We start from the raw sequence: 22,376 nt of genomic DNA, 5'->3' as shown, positions 1-22,376 counted from the left end.
GGAAATAAGCTTTTTGTCAAAAAAACAAACAAACAAACCCAAAAACTCATAGGTAAACTAAATCAGTTTATAGATGAAAGTACATTTAGAGGATTCACAGAAAGGTTGATGGAGAAGGAAGATTTTCATGTCACCGAGTGGTCAAAGACAGCTGAGATTCTTTCTCTGGCTTTTTATCTAAGGAATGTTTAAGTATATAAGTAAATTTTCACATCCCATGAGATAAGTTTTTGTTTAGGTGAGGGTTGTTGTTGTTTGTTTTTACTAAAACAAATTAGCTAATCAAAAATTTTAGGAGGAATGGCCCTGAGTCCCAAGTAATGAAAGGAAATTTAAAATTCCCACAATATCCCTATCTACCAGCCAAGCCTCTTCTATCCCCAACCATTACTAGACAAAACCAGTAGAAATTGAAGCAGAACACCCCTACTGAAAGTGATTACAGACTTGGATTGTACTGATTTTATCTGACTAAAATAGCTGTGAAGAGAACCTTCATAGATGTGTATGGTTTATAGTTTGTTATTGTTTTAAACATTATTTTAAATTCACCTTTAAAAAATTACCTCAATCAATTTCTATGCAATCCCCAATGTTTAATTTAAAAAAAATGCATTCAGGAAGGAATAGGGAAAGAAAACAAAAGACCAGATAAGTCTGAGGTCTCAAAAACAAAACCAAAAAGGAATAAATGGTATGTATGTTCAGTTGTGTCTGACTTTTCATGACCCCACTTGGATTTTTCTTGGCAGATACTGGAGTAGTTTGCCACTTCCTTCTCTAGCTCATTTTACATATGAGGAACTGAGGCAAACAGGGTAAAGTGACTTGTCCAGGGTTCACACAGCTAGTAAGTATCTGAGGTCAGATTTGAACTCAGGAAGATGAATCTTCCTGACTCCAGACTGAGTACTCTATCCACTGTACCACCTAACTGCCTTGGAATAAGTGGAATTTTCCTTAAAATGATAAGCAGTATCTATCAAAAACCAAGAGTAAGCATTATCTGTAATAGAAATAATCTTGAAGCCTTTCCAGTAAGATCAGACGTGAAACAAGGATGTCTATTACCACCACTCTTATGCAATATTGTACTGGAAATGCTATAGACAAGAAAGAAATTGGAGGAATAAAAATAGGTAATGAGGAAACAATACTATCATTTTTTGAAGATGATATGATGGTATACTTAGAGAATCCTAGAGAATCAATGAAAAAACTAATTGAAACAATTAACAACTTTAGCAAAGTTGCAGAATATAAAAGAAACCCACATACATTTCTATATATTAACAACAAAGTCCACCAGAAAGAGATAGAAGGAAAAATTCCATTGAATATAACTGTATAATATAAAATACAAATCCATAAATACAAAACACTTGTCCATATAAAGATCTAAACAACTGGAGAAATATTAATTATTCATAGGTATAATAAAAATGATAATGCTACCCAAATTAATTTACTTTTCCTGTGCCATGTCAATCAAACTACCAAAAATTATTTTTTATAGAGTTAGAAAAAATGATAACAAAATTCACCTGGAAGAACCAAAGTTCAAGAATATAAAGGGAATCAGTGAAAAAAAATGCAAAGGGAAGGTGACTTGGCAGTACCATATTTCAAAAATGTAAGTGGTCATCATCAAGACAACCAGGATAATGTTACTTAGCTTCCCCGAGTATGACCCTTCCCCCAACCCCCATCTCCATATGTCTGGTGGTCAGGGCAACTGATTCACATGGTCTTCAGAAATCTACCAAGTTTGTAATGAACATTTTAATTTTATTTATAGTTCTGAGTTCCAATTTTTATGCTCCTTTCCCTCCCTCCCCTGCCCTGCTCCCTGAGGTGGCAAGCAATCATATTTGGGTCATACATGCATGATTATGTAAAATGTTATCATATGAAATCTGCCAAGTTTGAAGGGTTCTGATTCCACATGAGTGAGACTTTCATGTACTTAGGTGACCAGGAAGCTGCATCAAGGGGGTCATTTATGTCCTAGGGACAGCTTTGTTGACTTTTAGGGGAAACTAATTCCTATTTCATTGAAATAGGAGAACCCTGGTCCTCCATAATGGCAAAGTTCTAAAAATCTTTTAGAGCAGAGGTCACCAAACCGTGGCCCAAGGGCCAATTCTAGCCTGCTGCCTGTTTTGGCATGTAAGCTAAGAATGGAATTTACATTTTAAAATTGTATTTAATAATTATGTTAATTATGATTAATTATGTTCACATTTTAGGCTGTAATTTCTCAATCCTATTCCATGTGATCTACCATTTAAATATTTTCAGGCTTTTACATGACAAAAAAAAGGACAAAAACACCTACAACTTCCACCCCCCCATCTCCATCCCACACATCTAGAGACACCAAAAAAAAAAAAAGGGAAAAAATGTCAGGGACAAAAGCCAGAAATCTTGGCTCTTTCTTTCACTTTTTTTTTTTTGAGGCAATTGGGATTAATTAAGTGACTTGCTCAGGGTCACACAACTAGTTATTGTCTGAGGCTGAATTTGAACTCAGGTCCTTCTGACTCCAAGGCTGGTCCACCTGACTCCAGAGCCACCTACCCACCCAATTTTCTTGACTTTTTCTACCACCCTCCTTCCTGCCTCCCCCAAAGGTCCAAATCTCAAATCTCAATGATCCAGTCTATGTGGTAGATGATGCCACATGCTCGCAGTTCATGGTGGGTCTCCCAATGGAAGTGTTAAGGGCTAAAATTCTAGCTATATTGTCTAAAATATCTAATGAGTGGTCGCCAATAAATTATAAGCTTTAGCAAGAGTTAGACTTTTAAGCATTTATTAAGGAGAATAAGAATTTGGTAAAGAGAGAAGGAAAGGCCTACATTCATCTATCTATTAAAGGGAGAGTGCATTTCTAGCTCTCTTCTCCACCAGAGTCCTCAGGAAAGAGCGCGCCAGTCAGAGTGCTAGGCTCCCCCTTCCTCCTCCCACAAGCAGATGTCACTTCCTGACGCCAAAGAAACGATGCTTGGTCTTGCCCTCAAAGACCTTCACTTCATGGCGGAGCTTTTCTACAGTAAGTCTCCAGCAGGTGGCGTCATTCCAATCGTTACAGAAGGTGGTGACAATGAGTCAATAAATCAGTACCAAGAACATCAGGACCGTGGCACTGATGGTGATACTTCTGGTATGGTCAACAATTCTTCATTCTGCATCAGGGTGATGGGTAGTAAAGGGCCTAAGAGATCATAAGCCTCTTGCATGCAACCTAAGGATATGATACTGAGGTTCTCCCAACAATGCCACTCACGTAAGTATTCTCTGGGTCATCCACCAAAACTTCCCCCTCCCTTAGAGCCATATCAGGGGATGATGAGAAACTTTTGTCCCTTTAGAAGCCTATGGGGAAGGGTCCACAAGAGCTAAATAAGGATTATCCCTCATCTAGGGATTTAGGAACTCAAAATCACCACAAATCAGATAGGGGATCCTCTTTCTTACAATTAAATACATATCCACCGTAGTTACATGATGAAAGTTTTACATCCTTCATGGTATTAGAAACCAAGACACTTCCGAACAATATCCCTCCTAGGTCAGTCAGTGAGTCACTGAATAAACATTTATTCAGTGCCTATTCTATACCAGGCACTGTGCTAAACTCAGGGGTTACAAAGGAAGGCAAAAGATAGTCCCTGCTCTCAAGGAGCTCACAGTCTAATGGCAGGGGAAGGGGGGACAGAGAGAGTCAACAGGCAAACAAGGACTACACAAACAAGCTATTTACAAGATAAATGGAAATAATCAACAGAGGGAAGGAATGAAGGGAGATCAGGAAAAGGCTTCCTGTAGAAGGTAGGATTTTAGCTAGGACTTGAAGGAGACACCAGGAGGCTGAAATGAGGAGCCCTTTCTGGGAAGGAGTAGTCTGAGTCATTGCAGAGCAAAAGAAGCCTGCCATCTGAGGGGATCCTGAGGTACTTTTTTAGGCTAAATGGAGCCTTCTGAGGGGGCAAGGACCTTGAGGCCAAGAAGAAAGAATAAGGGAGGACTAGAAGGGGTCACCTGGAACTATAATTTAAAAACAAAAACAAAAACAATAACCAATTCATTTTTTTTTTTTTGCAGGGCAATGGGGGTTAAGTGACTTGCTCTGAGGCTGGATTTGAACTCAGGTCCTCCTGAATCCAGGGCGGGCGCTTTCTTTATCCACTATGCCACCTAGCTGCCCCAACCAATTCATTCTTTTATTTGGTTTTTGTTGTTGTTGTTGTTGGGGTTTTTTTTGCAAGGCAGTGAGGGTTAAGTGACTCGCCCAGGGTCACACAGCTAGTAAGCGTCAAGTGTCTGAGGCTGGATTTGAACTCAGGTCTTCCTGAATCCAGGGCCAGCACTTTCTTTCTTTCTTTCTTTCTTTTTTTTTAGTGAGGCAATTGGGGTTAAGTGACTTGCCCAAGGTCACACAGCTAGTAAGTGTTAAGTGTCTGAGGCTGGATTTGAACTCAGGTACTCCTGACTCCAGGGCCGGTGCTCTATCCACTGCGCCACCTAGCTGCCCTGTCAGCACTTTCTTTATCCACTGTGCCACCTAGCTGCCCCAACCAATTCATTCTTATCAGGAAAGCCTTCCTGGAGACTAGATCCCAGAAACCACTGAACAAGAAGAGCCCTTTCCTGTGGTAGCATTGACTTGTCACAGACATGTCTTCGCAGAAGTTAGATGCCTGACCCAGGCAATTAGGATGCATAATGATGCAGCTTTCAATTGGAGAAGGGGGCAAACCTCTTGCCCTGAGGTTAAAGGGTTTCATTTTGCCATCTGAGGACAGGTTAGAGGCCATATGGGTGAGGTAGGTGCTCCAATGCCATGGCACAGGGCAATCATTTGGGGGAGGAAAGGCCCTTATTTTAAGGGATCATACAATTCTCTCTGCCCAGCAAGCATGGTATCAACACCCCAGTGTCCATATTGGCAATGGACCCACTCCCCAACCTTTGCTGTTCTTGTGATAGCTCTAAGCTGATTGTTTAGTGTATCCTGTCTTTCATGGGTCCTGACGTGCCCCACAAACAACAGTATGCCCTGGAAAGCATCAGTCAAATTCCTCTACAGGGGAGAGCCTTTGATTATCTAGTCTTGTGCCCTCCAGTCCCTAGACCACTTGGTCAGACCCATGTCCACTGCCTAGGAATTAGTATAGACGAGGATCTCTACTCTCTTCCACATTGCTGAAGGCTTTCTTACGTACCAAATAGGACTTACCAGGACCCCTGTTCTCTAGAGTATCCCATTTTACTAGATTGGTGGCTGCTGGTGTCCAATTGCATATATTGCTTTCGTAGTGGTTGGAGCCATCAGCAAACCAGGCAAAACAGCATTCCACAGAGGAGTCAGATTCTTAAAGGTAGGGGCCCATTGCACTAGTGAAGAAAGCAAGGGTCCAGGGCCTAGATTAGGGGCCTCAGTTTTTAGCATAGTTACTACCTGCTTGTAAAGGGCACTGACACCAGAGGGACCCCAGCAAGTATGATTTTGAGTGAGCCATTTCCATTTAGCAATAGAAGAAGAGAAGGACTCCCTTTCATCACCTAACTCATAATAGGCAACACCGGAAAAAGGAAGGGAGGCCTCTTTTAGGTCTCTGTCACCCGCAATGAAGCAATAGGAGGGAGAGTTCAAGTAGCCCTGGAAGAGGAGGATGGAGAAATGGCAAACTGCTCCTGCCCATTCTCAGCAACAGAAATAGAGAGGAAAAAAACCACAAAGAACATTGGTAAGGTTGATAGCCCCATGGCCCTCAGCCTGGGCCTACCTGGTCTGCAACAGGGATGAGGTCAGGGATAGCTGTAGTGATGGGCATGATGACCGTTCAGCATCCTGTAGCCCTTTATTAAGCTTTCAGGTGCCGTCTGCCTTCCTTACGAGGAACATGCTGTTCTTGAAGGACTCCAGCTTCATTCACCTCCATCACAAGAGAAGAAATATCTTTGTTCCCTTTGGGGATGCAATATTATATGGTGTTAACTACATGGGATGTTTGGGTGACTCTAAAGGTTTCTCTTTGGCCTTATCAAACGTAGCATGCCTAAAGGGTTGATGAAAGAGTCCACTCAGATTCTGAGCCATATAGAGCCCTTCCTTCGAATGCACCAGCCTCTGTAGTCTCCCCTGAATGATCCAAGTGGGGCAGGGGCTTTGGAGGGGGTCTTAGACTTGGGTGAGTCTAAGTGTCCCCTAATGTCCCAGTGCTGACTTTTGGTAGACAATTTTACTAAGACTCTTATGGACTTTCTTTGCTTTCTTTTTTTTTTCTTTTTTTCTTTTTTTCAGTTGCTTTCTTATCAACCCTATGTTTTAAGAGCCACACCTAAAGCTCCTTCCAGGAGAGGGTGTCATTACTCTCTGCCCAGCTGGTAGAGAATTGGGCTCAGTGACTCGCCATTCCCAGAGTTCCTATTTGTACTGATAGCAGTATTTGCCCAAGTCATAGTTGTCCCAACTTCCTGCTCACATTTCAGTGACTGGATAGTTATGAGGTGCAGAGCCTAAAGTATGAAGTCATTCTGATAGGACTCTCCTCCCCATTCAACCATGATGTGAGGAATGAGGCTACCTCATCTTATCCCATTTGCCAACTATCCCAAGTGGTTGAGGTATTATCCCAAATGGTAGGCCTAACATGAACACCTTGTTATTACTAACAGGTTTAATGTTGGGATAAAATGAGGAAATCAGTTCGTTGAACAATTAATAAAATGTTTACTTTGCCCTAACACAGCAAAGATATGAAACAAAATAACTTGTGCATATGCAACAAGGTTACCTAAGCTTCTCAGGGTATGACTCAGCTCCCCCCCCATCTCCATCGGAAAATGTGTCTGGTTAACAGAGCAAGGTATGGTAACTCATGTTTTCTTCAGATTAGAGGGGTCCTGACTCCATGTGCACTTTAGGTGACTAAGAAGTTGTGTCAAGGAAGGCAGGGGCCACTTAAGTCCCAGGAACAACTTTGTTGTCTTTTAGGGAAAATTAATTCCTATTTGGGGGAGTTCGGAAAATCCTGGTCTCATCACACTAGCAGAGTATATTTAATAAATGCTTATTGATTGATTGATCACATGATACTTGTATATAGTTCTCAACATCATCTTTTTTCATATCCAGAATTTCATGCAGAGGTAGTGACAAATCAAATGTGAAAAGAATAGCTAAAAGAATGAATGAATGAAAATAACACATTAAATCATATGTGTATGGGAATGACTTTCAACTAAATTAGTATGGTTAGTTTTTTAAAGTACTGAAATTAATCTCACTTATGTGATTTCAGTTATAACGCCCCAAAGTTTTATTATTTTTAGAAAAAGTAAACCAAGACATTGGAAGCATGGTAAAAAGTTGGTCAGGAATTTAGGAAAACCTGAGCTTAGGTTATATGACTGGGCAAATCACTGAACCTGTTAGTTTCTCATGCAGGTCTCTAAGGCAATAAGTTGCAGAATAATTGCTCATCTGCCTTGTTAAAGGGAGTTTTCTATAGTAGTAATTTCCCTGGTAGTTTTTCTGTTTATAAAGCTAATGAAATCACAGGTTCATACCCAAAAACTAACTTCAATTTTTAAAAAACCAGAGCATAACTCTATGGGATCAGTTCAATTGATCTTATTTCTTTCAGGCTTATGAGAGCTCAAATAAATGTTCAGCATATGATCAAGAAGATGTGGTTTTTGATGAAAGCAGTATCACTAGCCTAGGAAGGAAGAAACGAAGGAAGGAAGGAAGGAAGGAAGGAAGGAAGGAAGGAAGGAAGGAAGGGAGGAAGGGACTCCCAGAAGTATATAAAATTGCTATCCAGGGAAACTGGTTCTTTTTCCTTACATCTTACTGTACCTTTGTCCTTATATTTTGCATCTATTAATTCAGATAAAACTCTGCTTGTCTTGAGATTTTGGATAACTACCTTCTCAGTATAGATAGATTTAGAGGGAAAATCTGGGAGAGCTGCAGTGGATCACTTCCTCATCAGCCATCTTGGCTCGGACCCCCCTCACTATAGATAGATTTAAAGAATGTTAGGGGTAGAAGGAGTTACCAAGATACCCTTATTTATAGATACTCTTATTTTATGGATAAGAAAAATGAGGCCTTAAGAAAGTGACAACTAATTAGTGGCAGAGTATTATTTCTTGAGCTAGCCGTGATTTTAGACCAATTAAAACAAATATTTTAATTGCTGGATTACCTTTTTGGAAAGACATTGGAATGAATTTATGCTAACCTGGGTTTTAACCTATGTTTTGCATTAGTTCCCTTAAGCACATTATCCAGTGACAGTTCCTTTTTTTCTCAATAGAGAACTGTGCCAATGAATAATTCCATATCTATTTAGAAATCCTTAAGAGAAGAAGTTATCAGCTTACAAATCCACCAGCTGCTTCAGTAGGTGATAGAGCCATACTCTGGTTAAGAAAACATCATTTAATACAGCACTTAAAAAAATACCCAATTAAAACTAAGAAGCTTTTAGGAAACTGAACTCAGATGAGCCAAACTTCCATGTTTTTTTATTAGATATATTATTGAATTTCCAACATAAATACCTACATTAAATATATAAGCAAAAGTTTTGTGGTCTTTGGTAGGTTACAGATTTCTCCTCTTTTTCCCTGGTTCTTTCTTCTTCCCCATTTTCAAAACATGTTCTCATTTTTTTTCTCACATTCAAAAGATGCACAGTCATAAATTTTGTGCTAAGAATGTTCCATAAATTAAAAGTTTTTAGACCTGGGTATCTCACAGAAAGACACACAGCTAAGCAGCAGAGACCACTTGGAAAATCCCTAGGAACTCACACATAGTCATTCAGTCTATAACCACTGTGGGAAGCTGATGCCACTGAGGGAACACGATTGTCCTTGTAAGCAGTGGGAGGCTGGTATGGAGGTGCTGTTGTTGCCCTTCTGGACTGTGTCTGGTAATCTGAGTAGGGTTCATCCTCCTGGCATGACATGCAGAGTAGAGTCCCACCAATAAGAGACAGTGATGATGAAATGAAACCCAGGTAGAGGGCTTGCCCAAGCTCATACTTCATGCTAGTTGGTAGCAGTGGGTTGTAGAAGTTTTCTATCACATCATTGGTTGTCCAGGAGACAGCCACCATGCATAGAAGACCTGCCAAGATAAAGAGGATGCCCCCAGAGACAGCAAAGATGTTCTTGACAGAAGTGCCTTTAGCACACTGAGTACACTTCATGCCAATGACAGCACAAGTAGAGGCCATGACAGAGAGTAGGCAGGAGATGACCATCAAGGCACGAGCTGCCTGCAGGTCACGGGGCAGGGCCAACAGAGACCGGTAGATCTGGCACTGATAGATGCCAGTGCTGTGCCAAACACACTCCATCCAAAGTCCCTTCAGATATGATACAGCTGTTAAAATGTTGGTGCCTACATGAGCTGTTCTTCTCCAGTGAGGCAAGATGGTGGTTATCAAGGTCCCCACCATTCCCAAGAAGCTGAGCAAGAATCCCAGGAGCTGGACTGCTGTGCTGGCCATGTTTGCTGATACTTACGGTGACTTAGAGCCAGTTGATTACCTGCGGTCTTGCGGCTGTCACTTCTAAGCCCTCTTGAGAACACAGCTTCTTCTGGGCAACTGGAGCTGTTTCTATTTTAGTGCCTCAGGAGTCCTAATAAAAATGCAGTAAGGGTATGCAGGGGGGATGGGGAATAGAAGAAGCAAGGAAAATAGGTTAAATATTATCTTGTTGCCATTATTTCTGCAATGGGGATTTCCATAGGTAATTAGTGTGGCAATTAACAAAGCTCTTGGGATTTTGCCAAGTGCTAGGAGATTGTCTGTACTTACCTTTTCAACTGAAAGACTAGAGGTGGAAGAAGGGGATATTCTGTATGATATATATATATTTTTTTTTTAAGTGAGGCAATTGGGGTTAAGTGACTTGCCCAGGGTCACACAGCTAGTAAGTGTTAAGTGTCTGAGGCTGGATCTGAACTCAGGTACTCCTGACTCCAGGGCCGGTGCTCTATCCTGTATGATATATTTTGACGCACAGTGGATTGGACACCTCAGTTCATCTTGGTTCAGACTTTAACTAGCTGTGTGACATGGGGTCATTCCACTCCTCTGTGTTATAATGGGCATCCTGATGTCATGAGGTGGCCTGGAATTAGGTAGTAGGAGAATAGAGATAAAAGCTCTGTCATGAGAAATTACATTGGTATTCAAAAATCACCTGGGAATTTTGTAAGACAAAACTATTATTTCTTTTTTGCATAGGAAAAAAAACCATGGTAGTTGAATGGGCAAGTTCCTGGGGCCCAGAAATCATCTTCCCTGGATAAGCACAATTCGGTGGCACAGAAATTTGTTGTGCTTGTAACGATTGGAATGACGCCACCTGCTGGAGACTTACTGTAGAAGAGTTCTGCCCATGAAGTGAAGGTCTTTGAGGGCAAGACCAGGAGTCTTTTCTTTGGCATCAGGAAGTGACACCAGCTAGTGGAAGGAGGAAGGAAGAGACTGGCGCTCGCTCTCGCGCTCTTTCCTCTGGACTCTGGTGGAAAGCGGAGCTAGAAATGTGCTCTCCCTTTAATAGATAGGAATCTAGGCCTTTCTCTCTCTCTTTACCAAATTCTTATTCTCCTTAATAAATGCTTAAAAGTCTAACTCTTGCTAAAGCTTATAATTTATTGGCGACCACTCATTAGATATTTTAGACAGTTTAGCTAGAATTTTAGCCTTTAACATGCTTGACCACCAAAATTTAATGCTCAGTTTGACAAGAATAATAAACAATTTTATCAAAGAAAATGGCAATGGTGTATATTGGCAACAATACAAAAACTTTAGAGACACAGTCTAAAAAGTCCTGAAAGTGGAAAATTTCCATCTCTAAATGTTTTCATCATCAAAAGAGAAAAAGAACAGGTCAATAATTTGATAATGATACTTTTAAAAACCCTGGAAAAGCAAAAAATATAAATTCTGAAAATGAAAGAATAAATAATAAGTAGAGAATTTAAGTAACCCAGCCTCAGAGAAAGAAATTGAACAAACCATAAATAAATTCCCCAAAGTAAAAACAAGCAAACAAATAAACACCCAGGACTCAACAGATTTACAAGTGAACTATGAAACATTCAAAGAACAATTTTTATATTACAAAATAATTTAATTGTTTATAAAAAATAGGGAATGAAAGGATTCTCACAAACTCTTCCTATTATGAAACTATGGTATTGATAATCTAACTAGGGAGAGAAAAAGCAGAGAAAGAAAACTATGGAGCAATATCTTTGAGTCTTGGTGCAAAAAATTGAATAAAATTATGAGAGGCTACAAAAAGCCCCATATTAAAAAATTATGTATTATAATTAGGTCAAACTTAATTCAGGGCTTAACAAGTTTGACAGTAGGAAAATTAAATATAATAGATTATATTAATAAGAATTAGTATAATAAAAACATTTATATTAATAGATACAGAAAATTTTTTGACAAAATTTTACCTCTATGTTCAGATCGCTAAAAACACAGTAATAAATGACCTTTAATAAGACAAATAGACTCTAGCTAATACCAAATGTTAGCATGGAAAATGGTATAGAGATTTCCAATAAGATCAGGGCTAAAGGAAGATTGCTCATTGTGACCACTTTTTAAAATGTAGTTATAGAAATGCTAACCATTCCAATAACATAAGATTTAAAAATTGAGGTAATACTTTGACCCAGTGGTACCACTGCTAGGTCTGTATCCCAAAGAGACCATAGAAAAGGGAAAAGGACCCACTTGTACAAAAATATTTGTAGCAGCTCTCTTTGTGGTGGCAAAGAATTGGAAATTGAGGGAATGCCCATCAATAGGGGAATGGCTAAACAAGTTGTGGTATATGAATGTAATGGAATACTATTGTGTTGTAAGAAACAATGAGCAGGAGTTCAGAGAAACCTGGAAGGACTTACATGAACTGATGCTGACTGAGAGGAACAGAACCAGGAGAACACTGTACACAGTAATAGCAACATTGTATGATGAACAATGCGGATAGACTTGGCTCTTCTCAGCAGTGCAATGATCCAAAACAGTTTCAAAGAACTCATGACAGGAAATTTTCTCAACACCCAGAAAAAAGAACTGTGAATTATGAATGTAGATTGAACCATATTGTTTCTACTTTTGGACTGTTTTTTTTTCCCTTCTTGTTTGAGGTTTTCCCTTTGTGCTCTGATTCTTCTTTCACAAGATGACTAATGTAGAAATATGTTTAATGTGATTGTACATATACCTATATTAGATTTCTTTCTGTCTTGGGGAGGACAGAGGGAAGAGGGAAGGGTGGGGAAAAAATTTGGAACTAAAAATCCTGTGGAAAAAAAATGTTGAAAACTATCCTTATATGTAATATGTAACTGGAAAATAATAAAATACCTTTTTTTTTTTTTTTTTTTGGTTAAGTGACTTGCCCTGGGTCACATAGCTAGTAAGTGTTAAGTGTCTGAGGCCAGATTTGAACTCAGGTACTCCTGAATCCAGGGCCGGTGCTTTATCCACTGGGCCATCTAGCTGCCCCTATAAAATACTTTTTTTAAAAAATTGAGGTTTATTACCTCAATAGTTGAACAGATTTTTCCATTTTTGCAGATGATATTATGGTTTACTTAGAGAACCCTATATACTAAAAATTAATTGAAACAATTATGTCAGTAAGGTAGCAAGATATAAAATAAACCTACAAAAATCATCAGCATTATTTTATATACAAAACCCAACAGATAGAGAAGTAAAAGGAAATGCCATTCAAAATAACTATAGAAGGGGCAGTTATCCTTTCTAGTACTGGTTACACATTCATTCATAACTTCAATTCATGACCCAGGTCCTGGTAGGCAGAAAAGTTGGAATTCTCTTTGCTCCCCATTACCCCCCTAGACTTTCACTCTACCACTATCACCCAGTAGCCTCTTTTCTTTTGAGGTTCATCAATCCATGTTTACCACATAATCAAGATTGTTTTTCAGCTGCAATATTGCATCAGGAGGGGAAGGTCTCATAGTCCTTTTCCTAATAGGATTCTCTAGCCATGAGTAAAATAGTCACTTTTCTCCCCCATGCATGAATATTATAAAGATATTGTTGTATCTGATTCAGTCCCTAATGATGACAGCCAACAGTTCCAGCTCCCTAGGCAATGGAAAGAGGCTGATCCCAACCTGACTTCTCCCAGAAAAACATGCCAAGTCAAAAAACCTGGATACCAACATGCAAGATAATAGAAGCCTAGGCCAAGCACTGTAACAGAATGTTCATTCATGTTCTAGCCTCTCTAAAACATCTCCCACATCTTCCCAGAGTCCTTTCCTTCAGCAACCCAAAGTGGAGTTGGTCTTTTCTATCTGGAAGCTGGAAGCAGGCTCCATACTGGATGAAGGCTCTCATTTGGAGAGTCCCCAAAATAGGGACTGGTGAGAGTCCCCAAAGTGGGGAGCTAGAGCTGTTTGACCTCTCACCAACTCTGTCCTGCCCCTTACACAGAACGGGGCCTTTGTCTCCACCAATAAGGAGAGAGTTCCATACCAATGGGCTTTAGGACAGAGGTTACATTTGAATGTGAAGATGCCAATCTAATTAAACTGATGGGGTCTCCACAAGCACTAGATCAATATTTGTAAAGCCAGGGACAATGTCTAGCACATATAGGGACTTGATAAATGCTCGTTCCCTTCCCTCTCCTCTTTGGAATGCTCACTTCCTCAGTTAACCAGGACAAAACCAGAAATAGATGGTGGGCTGAAGGAGCTCTTTAGGTAAACATTGGTTGGTGAAAGTTGTTCATTGCCCTGTCCCAGAATAGCACTGGTTTGTCTGGGACAGCTTTGGTAAGTCTTTTCTGAAGCCTGAAGGCTTCAGGACCTTTGGAGGTACCTGGAGAGCCCTTTAAGTTTTGATTCTGTGAGTCCCTTGTACTTGGAAACTCTAGGACCTCCTAGAGCTTTGTCAGAATGCTGTGAAGGTTCCTAGTTCTTAAAGTTTGTTCATGAATTCTTTAAAAGTGTGAGGAAAAACCGTAAGACCGTTTGACCTTATTAATCGGAGGAAATGCGCTCTAAATTTAGTGGAGGTCAGACTATTTGAGGATGATGGGTGTTATTTTTAGAAGCCATTAGGTTTCTATTTTTGAACCTGTACTATTAAAGTCTTGCTTTAATTAAAGGGCTGTTAATAAGCCTCCAACTTTCTAGTGTATTTCTTCCTTCCTCAATTTGTTCTAGTTGCTCCTGGCATTAGGTAATACTTTAACTTCTGGAGAATAAATTTTCAATCTGGGTGCTGTTTGCTGGAAAAATAACCATAAATTAACATACCCATAACAAAATCAAACAAAATCTAAGTTCTTGTTAAAAAGTATGAGCCCTGAGGGATCCTTTTTAGTAAATGTATTGGCCTGGCAGTATTGGGTAGCAAAAGCAATAGCAAGGGCACAAGGGTATGAAGGCTTGAATTAATCATTGCAGCCAGATCCATCGGAATTCAGAGGCACAGAAATACTTTCAATACCCATTACTAGTAGTCACTATTCTCTGTATGGGCCTATGTGTATTAGCAATTTGCTAGTGTGATACAAGTCCAAGAAAGGAACACATCTATACAGTGCATCTATTTGTTGGCATACACAGGATCCTGTGATTCTACATAATGAATGTTAAAATTTTAGAAATGGAAAGGTCATCTTGTACAAAACTTCATTTTACAGATAAAAGAGTAAAAGCCCAGAAATATTGTTTTTTCATAGATTTAGACCTGGAACTCAAAGGTTATCTAGTCCAATCCACTGATTTTACAGATAAGGTTAAGTGACTTTTCCAAGATGATACATAGCAGAGGTGAATTTCAAGCCTAGGAATTTGAACTCCAAATTCAGCATCACTTGAGAGGCAATGTGGTGTAGTGGAGAGAGCACTGGCTTTTAAGTCAGGAGACCTAGATTGTAATATTGGCTTTGACACTTACTGGCTATGTGACTGTGAGAAAATCATTTAACCTTTTTTGGCCTCAGTTTCCTCATTTGTTTCTTTTCTTTTTCTTTTTTTTTTTTCAGGGCAATGAGGGTTAAGTGACTTGCCCATGGTCACACAGCTAGTAAGTGTCAAGTGTGTGAGGCCAAATTTGAAATCAGGTCCTCCTGAATCCAGGGCCGGTGCTTTATCCACTGAGCCACCTAGCTGCTCCCGTAGTTTCCTCATTTGTAAAAACTTGCACTACCTTCCTGAGAGTGTAGTTGTGAACAGTTGTAAATTATCATAGAAATACAAGCGGTAATCACTATATAAAGATCACACACCTGCGTCTAGAACTAAGGGCTTCAAATTCTGAGTTCAACATTTAATGTAATCATAGTGTGTGTCATAGTAAAATTCCAGAGACGAGATTTGAACGCTAGAACCAGCATTTTTCCCACTATATCTATCACATTGCTTTTCATACTACACGAGGCGGCGATCTCAATTCTTGGACTGGTTCATTCAAGTATATCTTGCTTGAAGAGGGACTCATGCCAAGCACCCTTTGAGAAGAAACAGAATATAGTCTATTTGTTTTTAGCAACTTGGACTGTTTGTAAATGTAGTCATATAAAGGATCATAGTATGAGAATCTTCACTGAGCAGCTGTGAAAAACAAGAACACTCAGCTCATGCTGGCTTTGGTTTTATGGCATTAGATTGGAAAGACTTTTTCCCCCCACATAAATGTGATGAAATAAATGGGATTTAGCAGATACTCAAAGACCCACCTGGAGATTAATCTATACTGATTGAATCAAGTGAGAGTGATTGACTGCTGATTAAGCCTACTTCAAGTTAACTGGATTGTAATCACACCTGGCTAGCCTTTAAGAAGGTATTGTTCTCAGAAACTAGACTGTGAACTCAACTTGAGAACACCTTCAAAGCCAATGGATTTGGAGGACAGCAACTAATCACCTTGAAGCAGTGTGTAAGGACCTCCTCTGTTCCAGACCTATAAAAAGCTTCCACAAACAGCTTGCTGGGGAGTTCCTGATTAAAGCAGGCTCGTGGAGGAGGACTTCAGGAAGAACCCAATCAGGCCGGAACTCTAGGCTAGGTAGGACTTCTTTTTTCTTAACTTTCTGAACTCCTTGTGAATACCTCTATGCTTTAATAAATGTTTAATGCCCAAAGACTGGTGCCGAAGCTTCTAATTTAAGGCGACCACAATTTAGATTTTAAACATCACATAAACTTTAATATCATCTCATTCCTGGGATGTCTGTGAATAGTTACATATATTAAAATTATATATATATGTATATATGAACATATATACACATACATACATATGTATACACACATATATCCTATAACTTCTCACCTGGATTCCTCTCACAGCAACATCAGCTCTCAGAGCTTTGACTCCCAATTAAACCCCAATTAAATAGTGCACAGAGATGATGCCAATTTGAACAGGATTTAATGACAGTTTTAGTGTTTATCCTTTCATAGTTTTATTTTTATTTGATAATGATCATACTCATATCCAGCTCATTCTTCCACTTTGTCTATAAAATGTGTAAGCTAGGACTCCAGGCATCATGATGCATCTTTCCTTTTGTGCTGTTTTCTAAGCACAGATCTTTTAACTGATCTAATTTTTTAAAAAATCCTGTATGTCTTCTGCTCCTCAGATACTATGACCTTTCTCTTCTCCCAAGTCTGATCTCTCATTCCTTTCCTTTCAACTCATATTGGTTTCTTTGTGCAAAACTCAATCATCAATGTGATAACGACATTCCCAAAAGCTAATGTGTTTTGTTTGTTTGTTTGCTTTTTTTTTTGCTGCAGGGTAATAAGGGTTAAGTGACTTACCCAGGATCCTACTAAGTGTCAAGTGTCTGAGGTCACATTTGAACTCATGTCCTCCTGAATCCAGGGCTGGTGCTTTATCCACTGTACCACCTAGCTGCCCCTAAAAGTTAGTGGAAGCCTTTAGGCTTCTAGTTCAGAACTAGGGATGGGATAGCACTACTGTTTTTTTTAATTAATTTTTTTCAGTCTTAATAGTATTTTATTTTTTCCAGTTACATGTAAAGATAGTTTTCAACATTAATTTTTATAAGATTTTGAGTTCCAAATTTTTCTCCCTTGCTCCCCCCTCCTCAAGATAACAAGCAATCTGATGTAGATTATATAAGTACAATCACCTTAAACATATTTCCACATTAGTCATGTTGTGAAAGAAGAATCAGAAAAAAAGGAAAAACATCAAGAAAGAAAAACCCCCACAAAAAGTAAAAACAGTCTGGTTCAATCTGCACTCAGATTTCACAGTTCTTTTTTTCTGGATGTGGAGAATATTTTTCATCACAAGTCCTTTGGAATTGTCTTGGATCATTGTATTACTGAGAAGAGCTAAGTCTATCACAGCTGATCATCACACAATGTTGCTGTTACTGTGTACAATGTTCTCCTGGTTCTACTCACTTCACTCAGCATCAGTCCACTTAATTTTTCCAGGATTTTCTTAAATCTGTCTGCTCATAATTTCTTATAGTGCAATAGTATTGCATTACATTCATATATTACAACTTGTTCAGCCATTCCCCAATTGATGGACATCCCTTCAATTTCCAATTCTTTGCCACTACAAAGAGAGCTGCTAGAAATATTTTTGTACATGTGGGTCCTTTCCCTTTTTTATGTTCTCTTTGGGATACAGACCTAGTAGTGGTATTACTGGGTCAAAGAGTATGCACAGCCCCATAGCCCTTTGTGCATAGTTGCAAATTGCTCTTCACAATGGTTGGATCAGTTCACAACTCCACCAACAATGCATTAGCACTACTGGGTTTGTTTGTTTTTTTTACTCTGATCAGACAGCATCTGGAATGAAGTGTTTAGTTCCAGGTGCCACATTTTGTTGCTATTTAACATTATTGTGTTGCAGAGGAGAGTGACCAGTATGTCCAGGGGACTCAAAATTATGCCATATAAGAAACTGGCAAGTTTAGCTTAGATAAAAGGGAGAGAGAAAAATAGCTATCTTCAGTTAATTTGAGGGTTGTCATGTGGAAAAGAGATTAATCTTCTCTACTTGGCCCTGGAGGACAGAAAAGTAGGACTGATACATGGAAATTATAGGGAGACAGACTTAGAATTAGTATTGGAAGAAGTTCCTAATAATTAGAACTGAAATAGGTTACCTTTGTCTGGAGTGGGGTCTCTTGTCATTGAAGCTATTTAAGGAAAGATTGATCAGTTCTTGTGGTGGTTTTGGTAGGGGTTGGGCTACATGAATCCTGAGTTCTCTTTGATTCAAATTCTAGAAAAAAAAATTCTTCTCTCTTTTCAAAATGTGAAAAATGGAGATTGGCTCAGAGTGAAGGGGAGCACTTGCCAGACTTTCCAATTTCCCTTATTCAAAATGGAAGTTCATCTAGTGATAAATTTTAGTGTGTGACCAATCATACTATTTTTCCTCAGCAATGCAGAGTAATGGAAGGAGCACTGAATGTAAAATCAGAAGGTATGGGTTCTAGTCCTCCTGCTGCCACTCAATAATTGTGTGAACATGGGTCAGCTAGTTGTTCATTCTCTCTTCAGGTTTCTCACCTATTAAAAGTAGATAATAATCCTTATGCTATCCAACCATATGTGATTGTTGTGAGGAAAATGCTTTGTAACTTGTCAGGCATTGTGCAAATGTGACCTTTTATTCTATTCTTGGTATTCTTTTTTTTTTTTTTTTTTTTAGTGAGGCAATTGGGGTTAAGTGACTTGCCCAGGGTCACACAGCTAGTAAGTGTTAAGTGTCTGAGGCCGGATTTGAACTCAGGTACTCCTGACTCCAGGGCCGGTGCTCTATCCACTGCGCCACCTAGCTGCCCCTTGGTATTCTTTTTAATGGTAGGATTTTTTGTTTGTTTTGTTTTGTTTTGGTGAGGCAATTGGGGTTAAGTGACTTGCCCAGGGTCACACAGCTAGCAAGTGTCAAGTGTCTGAGGCCGGATTTGAACTCAGGTCCTCCTGAATCCAAAGCCAGTGCTTTATCCACTGTGCCACCTAGCTGCCCCCTGATGTCTTTATTTCTGCAAAAAGTGTTTTGTAATTTTGTTCTTATAATTCCTGTGTTTAACTGGGCAATAAACTCCCAAGTATTTTATACTGCGTGTAACGATTTTAAATGAAATTTCTCTTTCCACCTCTTCCTGCTGGGTTTTGATGGCAATATATAGAAATGCTAATGATTTCTGTGGGTTTATTTTACATCCTGCTAATTTGCTAAAGTTGTTCATTGTTTTGGCTAGCTTTTTAGTTGACTCTCAGGTTCTCTAGTATGCCATTATATCAGCTGCAAAAAGTGAAAGTTTTATTTCCTTCTTGCCAGTGCTTATTCCTTCAATTTCTTTGTCTTGTCTTGTTATTATGACTAGCATTTCTAGCATGATATTCAGTAATAATGGTAATAATAGACATCTTAACTTCATTCCTGATTTTATTGGAAAGGCTTCTAATTTATCCCCCTTGCAAATAATGATTGTTTTTGGTTTTAATTAGATACTATTATTATTTTAAGAAAGACTCCATTCCTGTGTTGACTGTTTTTAATAGGAATGGGTGTTGTATTTTGTCAAAAGATTTTTCTGCATCTGTTGATATAATCATATGACTTTTGTTGTTTTTGTTATTGAAATGGTCAATTATAGTTTTCCTAATATTGATCCAATTCTGCATTTCTGCTATAAATTCAACTTAGTCATAGTATATGAACTGTGTGATATATTGCTATAATCTCCTTGCTAGCATTTTACTTACAGATTTTTATACTAACATTCATTAGGGAAATTTCTCTATAGTTTCTTCTCTGTTTATCTTTCCCTGGTTTAAGTATCAAAACCACATTTGTGTCATAGAAGGAATTCTTTCTATTGTAGGACTACTTATTTTCCCAAACAGTTTACATACTGGAATTAGTTGTTCTTTAAATGTTTGGTAGGTTTACTTGTTAATCCATCTGGTTCTGAGTTTTTTTTCTTAGGGAATTAATTTATGGCTTGTTCAGTTTCTTTGTCAAAGATAGAGTTATTTAAGTATTCTGTTTCCTTTTTTGGACAATCTATATTTCCTTCATCTGGTCAGTTTATATTTTTGTAAATATTCATTTATTTTATTTCCATTGTCAGTTTTATTAGCATAAAATTTGGCAAAATAGCTTTTTTCTGCTAAGGACTGCTTTGACTACATCCCACAAATTTTGATATATTGTCTCTTGTTGTTGTTGTTGTTGTTGTTGTTGTTGTTGCAGGGCACTAAGGGTTAAGTGATTTGCCCAGGGTCACACAGCTAGTAAGTGTCAAGTGTCTGAGGTCAGATTTGAACTCAGGTCCTCCTGAATCCAGGGCCAGTGCTTTATCCACCATGCCACCTAGCTGCTCCTTGTCATTATCTTTCATGAGATTTTTGTTTCTATGATTTGATTTTTGACCCAATCATTGTTTAGGATTAGATTATTTAGTTTCCAATTGATTTTTAAAAATTTTATTTATTTATTTATTTTGTTTGTTTTGTTTTGTTTTGTTTTGTTGCAGGGCAATGAGGGTTAAGTGACTTGCCCAGGGTCACACAGCTAGTAAGTATCTGAGGCTGGATTTGAACTCAGGTACTCCTGAATCCAGGGCCAGTCTTTATTCACAGAGCCACCTAGCTGCCCAATTGCTTTCTTTTAATTAATTGGTCTTAGTTGATTAATTGTTTTAATACATAAAAATATCTCTCCCCCTGTATTTGGGGTCCAGTGTCAAAGCTGAAGAAAACCTGGCCCTGATTTGTTATGCATTTGGCATGCATTGCTTAATAAATTGATATGCTCAGAAGCTTGAACCTTTGTTTCCTCAGCAATTTCATCTTTCACCTTCCACAATATAAATGCAGTTACGTAGATATATGCAGTCAAGCATTTTATACTGAAATAGGCTGCCTCAAGTTACTTAAATAATAATAAGACAAATTATGTTTGTTTTCTCTTTGCCTGTCTTTTTTTCCCCTCTGGTATTCCATTACATATGAAAGATTACATTCAGAAAAAGATTGATATACAGAGAAATGAGATACCTGAAGGACCTTTAAGTTTTCTTATCCAAATCAGAAACTCTTCTAGTATTGTCAGAGGGTTTGATGGTCTGACCAGTGACACTGTTTTTACTCTTTGTGCTATATGAAGGGTAGTTTTAAGTGAGACAAATTCACTTCATGAACTTTAAGTGAAATTTGAACTATTAAGCAGAGGGCAATTATATGTGATAGTCATGATTCAAATTCAAAAAAAGTATTAATAAGCATCTACTATGTGCAAAAAACTGCTAGGCACTGGGGGAGATGTGATCCTTAAAGTGTAGGCTCTCCTCACAAAAACTGACATTTATAGAGTGATTTAAGGTTTGCAGAGTGCTTTACAAATGTTTTCTCACTTTATCTTCACAACAAACTTGGGAGGTAGATGTTTGTTATTATTTTCACTTTGATAAAGAAACTGAGGCATGTAGAGATTAAGTGACTTGCCTTGATCACACAGTAAGTGTTTGAGGTGAGATTTGAATTCTTACTTTCCTGACTTTAGGTCCAATATTTTATCCACTGCACAACCTAACTGTCTCATAATTCACAGATCTGGAAGATCTTTAGAAAGTTGGGGAGACAGTTTCAGATAGTAAATGGGATGCTGGATTTGGAGTCAGTAAATCCTGGGTTTATATTCTGCCTCTGAAACTTATTAGCAATATGATGATTAGCAAGTCACTTAATCTCTCTGATCCTCTATTTCTTTATCAGTTATGTTCTCTATTAGCCTTGATGAAAGTGTGACTGTAATCAGGATTATTTGCATTTTACTTTAGATATAGTCAATCACTATAGTAGGCAGTAAGAAAATAATTTTGGCACCTGGCTCCCTTCAAAGGATGGTTTGCTACTATTCCTTAGAGCCAGTTTATAAACTAACAGTGAGTTTCTGATATGAATATGAGTTAACCCATATTCAGATTCTCCTCAGCTTTGGCAGTGGACCTCAAATACAGGGGAAGACATGTTGTTTTTTTTTTTGGTGAGGCAATTGGGGTTAAGTGACTTGCTCAGGGTCACACAGCTAGTAAGTGTCAAGTGTCTGAGGCTGGATTTGAACTCAAGTCCTCCTGACTCCAGGGCTGGTGCTCTACCCACTGTGCCATCTAGCTGCCTCGGAAGACAGATTTTTATGTATTAAATGTATTTTACATATTTATGTATTAAAATGTTCATTTTCTTAGATCAATATTTCAATATTTCATCTATATGGGAGTTCACTCCACTGATGCAGATCATA

The 22,376-nt window shown here is 38.6% G+C and overlaps 1 protein-coding gene across 1 annotated transcript; it reads right to left on the bottom strand.

Moving 5' to 3' along the window:
* Positions 1-8,828: 8,828 nt before the first annotated feature.
* Positions 8,829-9,536, bottom strand: CLDN14 (claudin 14). The gene has a single exon (XM_043998770.1). It carries the CDS (start codon positions 9,534-9,536, stop codon positions 8,829-8,831), a length of 708 nt encoding a protein of 235 aa, XP_043854705.1.
* Between the last annotated feature and the right edge of the window lie 12,840 nt (positions 9,537-22,376).

Source organism: Dromiciops gliroides, chromosome 3, assembly GCF_019393635.1.
Source record: "Dromiciops gliroides isolate mDroGli1 chromosome 3, mDroGli1.pri, whole genome shotgun sequence".
NCBI classification, from domain to species: domain Eukaryota; kingdom Metazoa; phylum Chordata; class Mammalia; order Microbiotheria; family Microbiotheriidae; genus Dromiciops; species Dromiciops gliroides.
The sequence above is the reverse complement of the archived record's forward strand: the minus strand, read 5'-3'. Positions and strand labels throughout refer to the sequence as shown.